This window comes from Aythya ferina (assembly GCF_964211825.1).
Source record: "Aythya ferina genome assembly, chromosome: 22".
Lineage (NCBI taxonomy): Eukaryota > Metazoa > Chordata > Aves > Anseriformes > Anatidae > Aythya > Aythya ferina.
This window is the reverse complement of record NC_140320.1, coordinates 1,656,380-1,671,906: the sequence shown is the minus strand read 5'-3', so window position 1 is coordinate 1,671,906 and position 15,527 is coordinate 1,656,380. Positions and strand designations below refer to the sequence as shown.

Below are 15,527 nucleotides of genomic sequence, written 5' to 3'. Positions count from 1 at the left end.
TATTTGGGCATCCCAGCTGCAGGGTCTCATCTAGTATAGCTGCTCTTGCTCAACTGATGTGCCATGCAGCTTCTGGCCTGTTCTGGCCTGTGCTCGAGTGTGGAGCAGATGCGTGCTTAACCCAGGATGATGCCGACTCCCAGGAACCATTTGAAATTAGTCTCTTCTCTAGCTGTGTGTTTGGCTGTGTGCTGCAAGCCCAAAGAAAAGCAGTGAAGTGACTGGGAGGGGAGAGCACAGAGCATCCAAGTTGGGTAGCACTTAATCAAACTGACTGGCAGATGGCATCTGCTGCTTGATGTAAGGGGATTTGCCACATGACCTATTCAGAATCTGTGCCACGTGGCAAATTGATCAGACATGGCATCTAATGTAAGAATAAATCTCGATCATCAAAGGAGCTGTGGAAAAAAGGTGGTTTGCAGAGGAGTGCACAAGGATGTGAGCTTTTCCATGCTGATTTGCTGATGTTCACAAGAGCTCAGTCCTGATTTTCTTTCTGTGCTCAGAGCAGTTTTATCTCCCTACGATAAATACAATGATTTGCTGTTCCTGAAGCCTACAAGGATGGACAGATAGCTCAGGCAGTGGATGCTGCATGGGGCTGAGAAGTCAACTGGAAAGAATTGGTTGGTGAAGTGGCTTGAATATTAACTTGACACCTAATTATATCTTCTGGGCTTATTTTTCCATTCTGTCATAACCTGGTCTATCTGCCATCTCTGTGAGTGTGGTATGTTGTGTAGCTATCTAAATCCAGTCACGCTCTGGTAGGCTTTGGGGAGGAAATTATCAGCTGTAAAAACTCTGCTGTCCCTGGTGCAGAAAGTAGCATCTCTTTAACATTTGTGTTTGCTTAAACCAAGCTATGCAGGCGATTCCCATATAGATCTGAAAGCAACAAAGCCTTTTGGCCAAAGAGAGCGTATCAACTCAGTTTTATAACTCTTCTGAACATGAGATTTAACACCACAGCTCTTGTGGGAACTGTGATGGGACCTGCACTGTCTCTGCTTGACCAGAATTGACTTTTTCCAACGTGATTCATATATCCTGGCATTTCTTTAAAGCAAAGAATGCACTTCTGTCGAGCTTCTTTCCCAAATCCTGCACTTAAAACTCTTACAGGCTTTCTCCTCTAAGGAAGATGTAAAGCACTAGCCCAGCTGGGTTTAGTTTATGGGATCTGACAAGACCACAGCCTGAACGAGGACTTTAATAACATGCTCAACTAACCAATGACACTTGTTCTTTAGTTCCCCAGGTCCTCAAGAGCTGCACTGAATTCATTGAGAAATACGGCATTGTGGATGGAATATATCGTGTGTCTGGAGTTGCATCCAACATCCAGAAACTACGGTAAGAGCACCGTGTCTGACAAACCTGCTTGTAGAGGCGGAATGAGGTGTGTGCCAGATTCAAGGGCTGTGTTTTCAGGAGCCTGCCCCGTGCCAGCTATGGGGCTGGCTGCTCAGCAGCTCTGTGTGTGCAGTGTGCACTCCAAGGATGGTGTGCTGGGATTGTCACTGCCTTGGAGCTCTCTTTCACAGGTGTGCAGGGTTGTTCAGTAGACTTCGTTCTGTGGGAAGTTTTCCTTCAGGATGGGTATTGGAAGGCTCGGGGATTGTGGTGTCACTGCTGTCAAATTTCATTCCTGTTTCCTCTTGTTCCTGGAGCCCTTTGGAGCAGCTGATACTTCTCCTTGCTGCTTTGGAGTTCTGGCATATTAGCAATTAATTAGCGACATGTGAATAAGTACTTGCATAATTCATGGTGGGTGGCATGGCCCTGCTGCGTGGCTGTGAGAAGGAAGGCTAGGTGTGTGTTGTCCCCACTCAAGAGCTGTTCAAATCACTCTGAGTGCCCTTTATCCTTTTGTGAGGCCCCGTTTCTTCCTCCCATCATTTGGTATGCATTCTTCTCTTGTGAAGGGTCTGAGAGAACCTACTGGGATGTGACTAATTCCAGTTTTGATCGTAGGCCCGCTGCTTCACAGAGGCAGCAAAGGGGTATTTTCCATATGAAGGATATCCTTTTTGTACCAGCTATTCCCAAGTTAAATGGACGGGTTTGAGCCAGTACAGTTACTGCACAAACCCTTGTATGGATGGGCTTATTCTGGTTCAGCTTAATCCTGTTTTTCATCACAGCAAGTTCAATTTCAAAAATCTACTCCCTGAGCCTTTGATATGCAGGCTCCAAAGACTCTGATTGTAGCTGCTGTCCAGAGCAGAGTCGGCTGAATAAAATGTTTGCCCTTACTTCAGTTATATCCCTTTAATTCCCCATTCTGACTTGTGCTGGACCATGTTTCTAATCACTGCCCTAGTTCATCTTTTATAACCATATTCTCTTTTGATGTATTCCAAAGGTGCTTTAAAATGTTTTTCTAAAACTTCAGTTGCATAATACCCTGGTACAGTACAGAGAACAAAACGATAGCCTACTTTTCAATTTTTTGAGAGTACATGGTATAACTTGTAGACACTATCCCTGTCAAATTTCATGACAGGTTTTTCATAAGTGTTTGATTAATGTAGGACATGTTGCATTGCTGGAGTTTCCAGCTATATAAACAGATCATTAAGCTTATTTCAAAATCAGCTCTGCAGTGCCCTTATAAATGAGCAATTGTTGTTAAGTTTCTAATAGAAGAATTGAATTTCCCGTTTTTAAAGGTGGTTGTTTTTTTTCTTTTGGTTGGACAGAAAGTTAAGAGAATTTTATTCCACGTGAGAGATTCACTCCAGGACAGAGGCTGGCTCTTTAGTAGCACAGTAGCTGCCTTTATTTGGACGGTAGATGAACTGGAGTGAGTGTCAGGTTGGCATGGGCATCCCTGTACTTGGCTCTGGCTTTTTTTGAGATGCTGTGAAGTTGTATTCTTCCGCTAAAAAATCTACCTTTGGGGGTCAAAAGAAATAAGTTGTTCTCTATATAGTCAGAGAAAGAAGACTGCCTGTAAGGTTTCCCTTTCGTCACTCCATATTCTGCTTCTGCAGGGGTAGGTCTCTAACATGGCATGGGATTTCTTCCTTGGGAAGGTGTGCTGGAGCAGCAGGAGTGCTGGGGTAGGGCAGGAGATGGTCAGAGAGTGTCCACCAAGGCTCGGTTTGTTTGTTTGGGCGGGTTGGTGTCTTTCCCTGATCGTTCTTCTGAGCTCTCTTCTTCTGCGGAGCCAAGTGCAGGAAACAAGTTTGTCTTCCAAATGTGAGTAAGGGATGAGTCAGAACGTGCCTGTGGGAGCTGCGTACACTGAGCGCTGAGGAGTGTGGCTACAGGGAATCCATCGGTTGGGGAAAACAGAAACCTTTATTTCCTCCTCTGTGCTGCCTTTGGGATGAGGAGCTGGGGCAGATGTTCACCTTCTCGTCTGAAGAAGTCAGCCCCTCTTCCCCTTCTCACTGGCACAGTGAACTGGCTTCCCTCACACAGCTTCATGTCTAGGTGAAAGGAGCTCCTTCCTTGTATCGTAAGGGACGAACACTTGATCACTGAGGTTACAAATACGCCTGGTTCCTTGGACATGGATTCAGACTGGTTCCATCCTGTAGCAGAGAGGGGCAAGCTTGGCGTTTGACCTGTGCCTAAGTCGTGTTTTATCTTCTGTGTTACAAATTGTCTGGCTTGGACTGGAGGGAGGCTGGAGCTGTTGCCACTAAGTCCCTGCCATTGCTGTGGTTGTAGTGCAGACAGGGTGACTCCCCGCATTGATGATAAGTTGCTGGGTTTACAGCTTAACGACGATGGCAGGGAAACTGAGCTCCAGCTAAAGCAGCCATGTTCTCGCAGCTCCCTGTGGCCATGCCAGCCCCTGCAGATCTGGCCTGCTAATTTGAAACAGCAATCTCCATGCGCATATCCGAGCAGCGAGCCAGCTCTTGGCCTTCTAAGCTCAGCTTTTATTTCATAGATGTTTGTGCTTTTGGTTTTCCTCTCTCTGAAAACCAAGGGAATGCTCAGGGTTTGTCTTTATGTGGTTGCTGGCTCTCTTCACCCCATAGCAGAGGCGTGCTCAGCTCACCAGCTTGGACCCAAGGAATTTCTGCACACAGTAGTTTCCATGTGCAGTAGTGCCAGCGGTGCTGCCGTTCAGCATTGCTTTATCATTTCAGTTTCCAGGCCTCTGAAATGCAAAGGGACAGCAGCTTTCATTCTGACCTGTGGGGCTCTTCCTCCAGGCAGCTCCCTGTCACAGTCCTCGGGAGTTGAACAGTCAGATTGCCTCCGTGGTCTTTGAAAACATGCTCTGGAGATTTTGTGAAGGGCTCTGTTACAGGAAAAGTGATTGTAGATTAAATTGTAGGCTTAGATTATAAACTAACTGAAAAAGGCCATACCAAAAAAAAGTCTCATTTTAGAAAAAAAAACAATCTAGTAGCAGCACCAGCATGGCTCGGGGGGCTTTGGTGACTAAGTAATTGTTTTATCCCGTAAATCAGGAAACCCTTGCTTTGCTTGACTGTAATTTGTGTTGTTTTTTATTTTCTTTCTTCTTTGCCAACCTCCCTCTACCCACTTTTGTGTATTCATCTCCAGCCATGAGTTTGACTCTGAACAGATTCCTGACCTAACTAAGGAAACATACGTCCATGACATTCACTCTGTGAGTTCTCTCTGCAAACTGTACTTCCGGGAGCTCCCGAACCCCCTGCTGACATACCACCTCTACGACAAGTTCTCTGTGAGTACAAAGCAACGTCTTCCACTTACCTCACAGCATGACCTGTTATCTGCACATGTACGCACCTTCCTTTGCCTTAATTCTGTTTTAGGCTGGTGTTTTTATAGAGGCCCAAAGTGTGTGTCTGTAAAACCACCAGCCTAACACCAATACAGCTCATGCTGCACACCAAATGCCCACCTGCTGTTAACATCCTGCCCCTTCAAAAGGTGGGTGCAACAAGGCCCCAGGTTTGGGAGCCTTTTTCTTGTTGCCCCATTAGGTTTACTCACTTGTGCCTTTGTGTCACCTCCTGCGCCCTATTGATGCCACTCCGGGGGCCCCAGTGAAGGTTATTAGGGTATTAACAGTGCTTGCAAGAATTCCCCTATCTTCTGCCATTCCCTGGTGACTTATCTAACAGGAATGGGATTAGAAGCAAATGCTACTTGGAACTGAATGCCCACTGCAAGGAATCGCGCTGTACAATCAAGCTATGAACTGGCCCAGAGCTTGAATTACTTGCCCTTTGTTGCATTGAGCTGTGTGTCAGTCTGTCCCCAGAGACGGATGCCTCTTGGAAGATTGAGAGGCTCAACAAATTCTGTATCAGCACTAGAGAACAGTGCACTGTCCACTTAGTTCAAGACCCTGTGTCAGGTATCTGGCCTTGTTCGTATCTCAGTCATTTACTGTGCTATTCCAGGATGCTGTCTCCGCTGCTACAGATGACGAACGGTTGGTTAAAATCCATGATGTCATCCAGCAGCTTCCCCCACCTCACTACAGGTTAGTACAGCCTTCAGTCTGTTTATAGCTTGGCATTGCTGGCATTTCAAGAGTGTAATGGTGTGATTCCTCTTAAGATAGCTGCATTGTGCCTGTATATATTAAAATGGTTTATGGCTACATAAAGTTGATTTATATTATAATTAGATCATTACCAGACAAACACCATATACTTTATATCGTCTTATTTGACTTCCTCTGGAAAGTATGTATAGGAAGCAAATACAAGCTCGTTATGGCACAAGTGGCTGATATCATTAAGGAAATGTTCTTACTGAGGGGGCACAATACCCTCTCTAGGAATAGCAGTAAAGACAGTGAAATGTGAACACCAAAAAATTGCTTCAGGACTGTGGTTTAAGTTGTTCAAATGTATTTTGGCTGTAAGCATCCTCCCCCTGCCCCAAATAGCTTTTAGCTGCAGGCCAGTGCTGAATATGTCAATACATAAGGAGCAGCAGCAAGACATACGAGCGTGGTGGGGCAGCTTGGATGATGGATGGCATCGTGTTGTATTCTGGAGTGGTTGCTTGCATTATTGCAAGGCAATGCTTAGTAATGTTTTATCTATTTAATATTTAACTATAATAGCAATAATAGTAACTAGCAAATGCTAACAGTGATCTTTGGGAAATAATAACTATACTGTGTTGATTATTTAAACAGTACAAGCTTATTAGAATAGTACATGCTAAATGATATGCATTATATTAAGACACACTAATTAGTATTCATAACTATTTTGTTGTGCACAACAGTTAGTTTTTAATCATCATATTATATATATTAATGTTCATTTAACCAGTATTAGTAACTATTGCAGTGTATGGTAAATGTCTTCATACTACAAAGTATGGTGATTGGTATTAATACCAGAAATAATATTAATGACTATTTAAATGATATTAATAATTACTGCAATTAGCCTGGACCAATGACAATGTATTGATTGGTATAAATAAAATAATACATTACTATTTAAATATTAATAACTTTTGTATGGCATTCTTAAATAAATATAACAGTATATGGTGATTGGTATTGACAACTAATTATAATGCATATCAACCAATATTAAAAGAATTATTATTGTGTATGGTGATTATCATTTGATTATAATGGGACTATATAATTTATGCTATCCATTATTAAATATCAATAACCATTAATCAATATCCATTAATAAATATAAATATTGTACTTAGCTTTGATTATAATGTACGGTCATAGGTAATTAAACAGCATTGACTAACTTATGGGACTTAATACTAAGTATGAGGTCTGGTAATTAATTAGCATTTAAAACTAATTATAATAATAAGGGAGCAGGGCCTTGAAGAAGACTGTATCAAAAACAAAAACTCCTTTGTCAAGTTTTCTGTGGTGCATTCCACCTTTTCCCTGAAACGGCTCTCAGGGGATCCCAGTGCACATCCCTTAGGGATGCCTGTGCCCGGGACAGGCAGCAGCACAGCAACCCAGCCAGCAGCTGTGTGGCTCTCACTCCCCCACTGCTGCTGCACTGCTGGGCTCTGCCTTGGCTCACCTCAGTTCCTCAGGGTTGCTTGAAGAAGGACAGAAAGACACCTTGTTGTTCTGCTCCGTTCCGTGAGAATTTCCATGCGGGTAGGCAGTGTTTGAGGTGCAGCAGGGCTGTGCAGGTTGGTGGAGATGCCTGCTTTGTGTCCACCCAGAAACACCCATCTGAGCTTCACGCCCTTCCCGCCTGAGAAGTTTTGGGCCCCTGCTGCCATATGGTGAAGGGGGCACAGAGAGACGGGTGCCAGCCAGGCTGCCGCTGAGCGCCAGCATCGAGGAGGTGGCAGCAGCGTTCACATTGCCGCCCCCTGCACTGGCTGGAAGGAGTGGAGCTGGGCCCTTCCTCCTCTTCCCCATGTCATGGTAGCAGCAGCGTTTAATCTAAAACACAATCTTTTATTTTTACCTGATCAGAAGTCCTGTGAAGCTTAACCTTGTATCTGCTGTGTACCTCTTATATGTGTATAACAATGCTGGAGGCACTCAATTCCTAAGTAGAATTCAGATAAAATTTGCTGGTTTTCAAAATCCTGGGCTGTGTAAATAAATAGTCTTCTGTTTACCAGGAGGTTTATATTCAAAGTCCTTTCTTCTAACTCTCAGATGAGCATTGTGCTATGACCCAAATACAGCGTAAGGGCTGTATTTCTGTTTGACAATGCTATAATAAAACCACCAAGAGCTATGAAGCTCTAGGGTGCTCTGCTTCTAGATCCTGCTGTGCTGGTGGCATTTAGCATATTCCCATCCACGTCGGTCTTTGCTGGGTCCAGTCACTTGGCTGAGAACAGGTGCTTGGGCAGTCTTTTCCTTTACTCAGAACAAATCAGGAGTGACTCCTTCTTACCCCACCCCTATGTAATTATTTGCTAAAGACAACTTTACCATCCTTCTTGCCATACACTTCAACTTTTTTTTTTTTGTGAGCACCCAAAGCGAAAGAAGATAATGAACTGGGGTTTGTTTTGTAACTTGCAGCATGGCTTGCTCATTGGTGCTGAACATTTGCCTATCTCTTGTTTTCCAGGACACTGGAGTTCTTAATGAGACACTTAGCTCGTCTAGCTGATTACTGCTCTGTTACAAATATGCACGCTAAGAACTTGGCAATTGTCTGGGCTCCAAACCTCTTAAGGTAACTTTTTTTTTTTCCCATTCAAATACAAGGCTTATGTAAGTTTTTGTATTTACAAAAATAAAAGATAGATATCAGTTGCCCAGAAAATCATAACTTTCAGCAGCCTAGAAAAAGATTTTCCTTTTTTTCCATCCAATGTGTTCTTCTCCTGTAAAATTTCTAATAAGAAATTATTCTGAGCAGGAGGTTGAGACCAGCTGGCAAGCTTCTGAAAGTGATGTTAATAGCTCTGCTGTTGTCAGTGGAACTGCGTTGACACACTGTGAGAGAATACCCCAGTATTGCTCTCTCTCTCTGCACTGCAGCTCCACTGACCACAGTTCAGCAGTGGCAAGGAATGAGCCTAGTGTGTTCTCACCCCCAGAACTCTTTCTAGATGATAATTTCTCCTCTCCTGGTTAGATGAGACTAGTGTGTCCTTGGTCATCCAGGAAAATGTGTTTAGTGGCATCACTGATTTCCCACTGCAGAAATCTCCGGAGTCTAATTTGACAGCTTTTGGCTGCAAAAATTCAGACTTACGGAAATGATCTTGGATAAATGTCTCCTAAAACTTGTTTTGAATGTGCCTAATAGGGTATTTTAAAATTAATGGTGTAATTTAAAAATTGTGCTTTAAAACAAAGACAAAAAAATCACCCTGGCTTCTATTGTATTGATTTCTGGACTGCTTTGCTACCAACCTGAGAAATCCAAGTCAGAGATTCCCCTGTGTGCAGTTAATGAGGGAAAGCTATTTTCTCCTTTATGGCAATTCACCCACAAGCAGTCAAAAGATTTCTTGTTTGAGTTTGCTGTTGTGAATATTGGGGTACTTGCTGGGCAGGACGAGTTGGAGACATTCCCTGCTAGAGGAAAAATGATGCAGAAGACCATGCTGAGCTTTCTACAGTGTCACAGCATTAAACTGCTGCCATACACTGTTTCTAGAAAGAAGTTAAAGGAAAATTCCCCACTTCGTATATGCAGTGTTTACCTCAATCTGGACCTGCCACGTGCTTACTTTCCTTCTTGACCCATTGTTCCTCTTGCCTGTTTCAGTAGGACTCCAGCCTGAAACCAAAAGCTGGATGTAAATGACTGCAGTCAATATGACCATTCATATAATGCTTTGATGAGATTTATCTCGTAACTGCCCCTAAAGTCCTGTCTGCCCAAGCAGTGTGGCACAGTAGTTCAACATGTGACGAAGCCTTACCAAGGGGATCATATCTTTCACAGTCTTTTGGCTGTTTGCATTTTATTTAATCTTCCTTTTCTTCAGATCAAAGCAGATCGAGTCTTCCTGCTTCAATGGAACAGCTGCTTTCATGGAGGTGCGAATCCAGTCAATAGTTGTGGAATTCATCTTGAATAATGTGGACATCCTCTTCAGTTCCAAATTCAGCTCAATCATACGAGATGGAGCAGGTGCGTGACTTCCTCTGTTAGCTTTACCTTGATCAAAAACAGTAATAGACGCTTAATGAAAATCTGAGCCTCCTCCAGGACTTTTGAAATATGTTTTTACTATCAGTGAGAGGACAGATTTACAGGGTTATGATATTAGAACCTGGCAAATATGGCCTAGTTTTTGAAATTGCTATCAGTACCTTTCCTAGAAGCCAAGGATGCTCTTCAATCAGCTGATTTAAAGGATCAATCAGCAGATTTAAAGAAAGTTCTTGGTATTCATTAGCATTGACATTAAGAAACAAAAGTCTTGTTCTTAATGTGAAATATTTTGACACCTGCTATCCTGGTTATTTCTTCTGCATAGTCTCTATAGGTTAATTAGTATAGTCTATATAGGTTAATTAGTAGGGCTGTCCAGCTACATGGCAAAGACTGCATTGGCCCTACAACTGTTGCCCAGTTTCCTAATTACATTGCAGATTTGTGGCTTTAGGATGAGGAATGAACTGTGACATGTTTGTGCCCAACCCTGGAGCATCTGAAGCGTCATTTATCCCTGGAGTGTACAAATTTGCTCAAGTAACTGCTAAGACCTTAAGTGTACCTGTTACATTGGAAACAAATTGAGTTGTACCATTCTGTGTGTTAGAAGAATAAATGAGAGCACAACCTATTACTATTCCAAAGCAGCATTAGGTCTGTTCCATCTGCTTTGATAACCTGCCCTTCCAATGAAATTTGTACAGTCAGTGCAGTTACTTTACCACCAGTACAGGTAGCTGCTGTTCCAGAATGGTTGCTGCTCCCCATTTTTGTACAAGCCCTACCTCTACTTGGCAGCCCAGAAAGTCAACCTGATCTGGTGGAAGGTGTCCCTGCCCATGGCAGGGGGTTGGAATTAGAGGAACTTTAAGGTCCCTTCCAGCCCAAACCATTCTATGATTCTGTGATTCTACTTAGGACAACACAGTTTTTGTAAGTCCAGCTTTTATTCCTACTGGAAGACAATTGTTACGTCAGTAGGATCCAGAGCTTAGCTTGGCTAACAGCCCATAGCAGGCTGAGCTCTGCCAGGGGAAGATGAACATGCTAAGAATCCGAGCCAAATGATTATCCAGGCTTAGAACAGAGCATATAAATTCGGCTAATTGTTTAATGACTTGGGCATTCACATTGTGTACTTTGCCACAAAACTAGGGGGGGAAAGGGTCAGGCTGTTTCACAGCGTACCAGCTATGCTCAGGAATACTGTGCCACAGCAAGGGAGTAACTAAAAAAAAAAAAGAAAATATCTGGGAATAAAAATAAATAAATAAATAAATAAATAAATAAAATATCTGGGAATAACTAAAAACAAACTTTGTAAGAAGAAAGCTGTCACTATCGTTATGGAGTTCAGCATGCAGATGAAGCTTCATTAAAGTATGCCAACACTGAAGGTTTCTAACCTGCTTGCTTCCCTGCCCGTCCCCATTCTTGTTTTGTTTTTTGTTTGCTTAAATACAGTAAGCTGCTCTCAATTAAAAGTATTTCCTTTCTCATAAACATACCTCTGACAAAATGGTTATTTTGACCACATCTTTCAGGGGCTAGAACAACAAGATCTTAGAAAAACACAACAGTTCCCCCAGAACTTTGATGTCTGTACTGCTGTTTTCTGATTCCCCCTCTTGTCCCTGGTTTTCCCTTTCAGGGCACAGTTCTTTATCACGGCCCAAGTCTCTGCTGGTGTCCTCTCCTTCCACAAAGCTGCTCACACTGAAGGAGGCACAGGCACGGACACAAACCCAGACCAACTCTCCCGTCGTGGCAAACAGCAGATACGTTGAAGTGGGAGAAGGCCCAGCAGCTCTACAGGGGAAATTCCACACGGTCATAGACTTTCCATCTGAAAGGTAAAGAGGAGTTTCCTTTCCAGCATGTGTCATAACTGATTTATTTTGATTACATCAAAAACTTGTTGAAACTGACTTATAGTAATCATGCATAAAGTATTGTAGCCAATTTTCCACCCGCTTTGGACTTCGTGAGGATTCAACTAACATACAAATGTCTGATGGGCTTAGGTTAGCCCTGCAACTTCTGTGCCATTTCTTACTTTTCACAGGGCTATCACTAAATGTAAGAGCCATACTGATGCATATCCATGCCCGTACTCGCCACAGACACAGAAATGTGAACAGGGTGAATACCTATAAACACCGGGGTTTTCCATATTTCAGGACCACATGCCTGAAACAAACTTTGGTTGTCCTCAAAGTGGAGCTGTTGGACAGACTTGATGGTGCTAGAAATTAAACATGGCAGTGGGAGGAGGCAAGCATGATTTTACAGCATAAGAGAGGCTCTTTAATACCTTTTGTGACTACACAGTTCCTCAGAGAACAGCTATACCAACCAGCTAAATAAAAAACATTCCTTAGATGCCATGTTGTACAAGTATGGAGCCTTTGCTCACCTGCATTGCATCTGCTTTGCATAGTTTGGTGGAATTTACCCAGCACCCAAACTTTAGGGCTGAGCTATAAAAATGAAAACATCCTCAACCATTTAAAAGAGACCACGTTTCTAAGCTGTCTTTCAGCAGAAACAAGGTATTGTTAATAACAAACAACTGTTAGCAAGAGCCAAATGCAATTCCCCATCACCCTGACATACACGATTTGCTCTGTTCTCACTTCAGAAAAAGACCACCCAATAAGATGAAGAAATCGCCAGTTGGCAGTTGGCGTTCTTTCTTCAACTTGGGAAAATCGTCCTCCGTGTCCAAACGCAAACTACAGCGCAATCCCAGTGAGCCCTCAGAAATGAAAGCCACAGCCCGTGCAGGTAAGGTTGTAAATCCATTCTTCAGAAAACAAGATTTTTCGGCAATGCAGAATTCATGTTTACAGTGTGCTTTTATCTCCTTCTAGTGTTCAAGCCGTGCATAACATCCTGAGTTAACTGCTGTCTTTCCTAAAGGGATCTCACATTAGCTCATGAATTTGACACGCTAGAGCACACCCCTTAAATGTGTTTATCAGAATAGCTTTTGAAGGACATTATATGGGCACCACTATAAAAAGTCTCAGAATATTTCCTTCTGACACTCATATCATGAAATAAGAATACATTTCTGTCTCCATTTGCTATTCTCGGATGATACATTTAAACTAGGCTTAAAGGCACGTTACCACAGATGTATTCTCCCAGAAAGCGAAAGAAGACATCCAACAACTTTTCGTACCCTCCTCTGTGTAGTCTCTGACTTCTCAACCCTTATATATATAATTTTCTGTCTCTTTAAAAATAGCAACTATATATTTTTGCAGTGAAACATACCACAAATTCCTAAATATGGACCAGTGAGGACTTCTGTCCCATCTTTTCTCTGGTACTATTTTCAGTCTTAAGGATAATAAACACATTATATGACTGTCTTCCTGGAGCATTTTAGTTGTACTTGTTTAGTGCTTGTAAAACCAGCTGTGTAAATGTTACTTTCTTCCCCATTCTAAGGGATTTGCTGTCAGGAACCAACCAGCTACCACAGGTACATCCAGACAGTCTGTAGTGGCATGACATGCGTGGGAGGCAGCAGTTTTCCAACCTGTCACCTGCAGTAGGTTAATTTGCATAGGTTACTCTTCACTAGTCTGTAAAATGAGTGTCAAAAATCAACCCAGTCTTTGTAATCGCTTCTTGCCCAGTAGTATGCAATCATTGGCTGAAAGGAACCTCTGTAGGTCATCCAGGCCAATCTCCCACACAAAACAGGACTACTTCTATCTTAGACAGTAAAACGTATTAACACTCAACCAGGGTAAAGGCTTTCTTTAAGGACTTCGGAATAAAAAGAAAACAGAAAAAAAATAAAAGCACAACTGTTACTTTAAAAACAGCGGTACTGATGCTAGAAGCCCATTCAGCTTCTTCCTGCCAACACTACGTAACCAAATGTAAGCCATGTTTGTAATTCAACTTTTCCCTGTCTTGGTTGCATTTTCATAGGTGGACGAGGAGACAGCGGAACTCTTCGCTCAGCTAAAAGCGAAGAATCACTTACCTCTCTGCATGCTGTTGATGGTAAGACAAAACTGTACCTTCACTTTCAATGTGTGTGGATTAAAAAAAAAAAAAAAAAAAAGGCAATAGGATATTACTGACTGCAGATATTCAATAGGGCAGATCCTCCTCCTCCCCTCCCTCCCCCTCTCCAGCAAAAGCTGGACTTACTAATTAATGGAGCAGCTTATCGCTCTGTGTTGGGCAGTATTATCATCTGAGAAATGCTCTTCAAATCTTTGTTTTCCTTCGAAGGTAAAAAAGCAAAGCTCTTGCTTTTGTATAGCTGGCATTACTTACCTTTCATTCCTCACCATCTCCTTTCTATTCTAAGGTGGAAAAGACACCATCAGGAAGGAAAATGCTTTCTGAGGGAGGCCTACAGCACACTTAACCTAGTTTTGCTTTTGCAAACAGCGTAGTTTCATACCAAATCGGACCTGACAACTGCTTTAAAAGAGTTTGAGCACATTTAATTAACAATTACCACTAACTACATTATTTTTCTGTTTAGGGTTTGCCACACGAGCATCTTGCACATTGCTTTAAAACAACTTTAAAAACAACACCAAGCCATTGTCTCCTGGACAGTATTTTTTTTTTTTTACACTAATTCCTGTGTATCTACTCATTCCTAGGTGAAACTAAACTACTTCGACCCAGAAGACCTAGATCCAGTAGTGATGCATTGTCTGCTTCTTTCAATGGCGAGCTCTTAGGAAACATGAATCGCTGCAATTCTTATGACAACCTTCCACATCAAAACAGCGATGGGGATAAGGGGATCATCCGTGTTCCTGCCCTTATTTCTCCTCGCTCTTCTGAAGACGTTGACCTGAGCCCACCAGATATTGGAGTTGCCAGCCTGGATTTCGACCCGATGTCTTTTCAGTGCAGCCCACCCCAGGCAGAGTCTGAGCGCCTGGAGACCAGTACCTCCCTGATTGAGTCAGTCGACATAAATAAGGAGAAGCCGAGCCTATTGAAGAAGGATGTAGAATCAGGCAGCCAGTCCCACACACCAGGCAGCGCCACAAGCTCTGAGCCAGTCTCTCCTTTCCAAGAGAAGATGAATCCCATCTTTACTATGGATCAAAGCCCAACTGAAGAGAAGGCCTGCAAACCCCATGTCTTCTCACCCAAGACGGAGCAAAAGCCCATCAAATCTCCACCACCGACTACATCAGAACCTGTCTCCTCTGCACTGCCCAGCCGCATGTCAGAACCAACTGGAGGAGTGACCATCACGACCAGAAACTCTTCTGCTTCCAACTGGAGCAAAGAGATCGACCTCACTGAAATGACAAACAAGTCCCCAACCGAGATGTCCTTGCCCCTGGAGAGCAATGAAACAGGAGCAGGGGAAGGAGCCCAACAAGAGCTTCAGCATGCCCAGCCAGCGGCTGCTGGCAAACCAGAGTCCCCAGAAGAAGGGGAGAGACCAATGTCAAGCAGTCAGGATAAGAGTGTACCCACTGGAAACACACAGCCAGGTACAGTGCATTTTCCTCCATTCTTTCTTTAAGTTCCAAAGGGGACCTGCTCTCAAAAAAGTCCTTCTCTGCGTGCCTTTTAGGAAAGGGGATTGCCCATCAGTTCTGATCACAAGTGTTCTTGCAGGGCTGTGCAAATCAGTAAGGTCTTAACCTCTGTCTTCTCCCTACATCACACAAATCTCGGATATTTTTTCATAAGACTTTGTATACCACTTTTTTTTCCCATCATGCCATACATGAAAATCTATAGCATGTACTTCTAAATCATTTCAGCCGATAGACCATCTAAACTTCTTTTTTAAATTAAAAATCTGCCAACACTTGAAGAAGGGACCTTCTTGCCCAAAACCTTATGATCAAAATTGTGTAAGGGTGTCTCATTCTCTGCTACCTACTTCCTACCTCTCTAGAAATGCAAGAGGAGCCTTTAGACAATTTCTTGTGTTTTTTTTCCTTTTTG

General features: G+C 42.9%; 1 protein-coding gene across 11 annotated transcripts in view; it reads left to right on the top strand.

Annotated features, from left to right (window-relative positions):
- Positions 1–15,527, top strand: part of ARHGAP32 (Rho GTPase activating protein 32) — a 265,176-nt gene that overhangs the window by 235,795 nt on the left and 13,854 nt on the right. For all 11 annotated transcript variants that reach the window (XM_084495627.1, XM_084495629.1, XM_084495626.1 and 8 more), the window contains 9 exons: positions 1,257–1,359; positions 4,540–4,684; positions 5,370–5,452; positions 8,019–8,126; positions 9,394–9,539; positions 11,218–11,419; positions 12,208–12,353; positions 13,518–13,592; positions 14,210–15,064. In XM_084495627.1, coding sequence (XP_084351753.1) covers positions 1,257–1,359; positions 4,540–4,684; positions 5,370–5,452; positions 8,019–8,126; positions 9,394–9,539; positions 11,218–11,419; positions 12,208–12,353; positions 13,518–13,592; positions 14,210–15,064 — 1,863 coding nt within the window. The remainder of the gene's footprint in view (positions 1–1,256; positions 1,360–4,539; positions 4,685–5,369; positions 5,453–8,018; positions 8,127–9,393; positions 9,540–11,217; positions 11,420–12,207; positions 12,354–13,517; positions 13,593–14,209; positions 15,065–15,527) is intronic.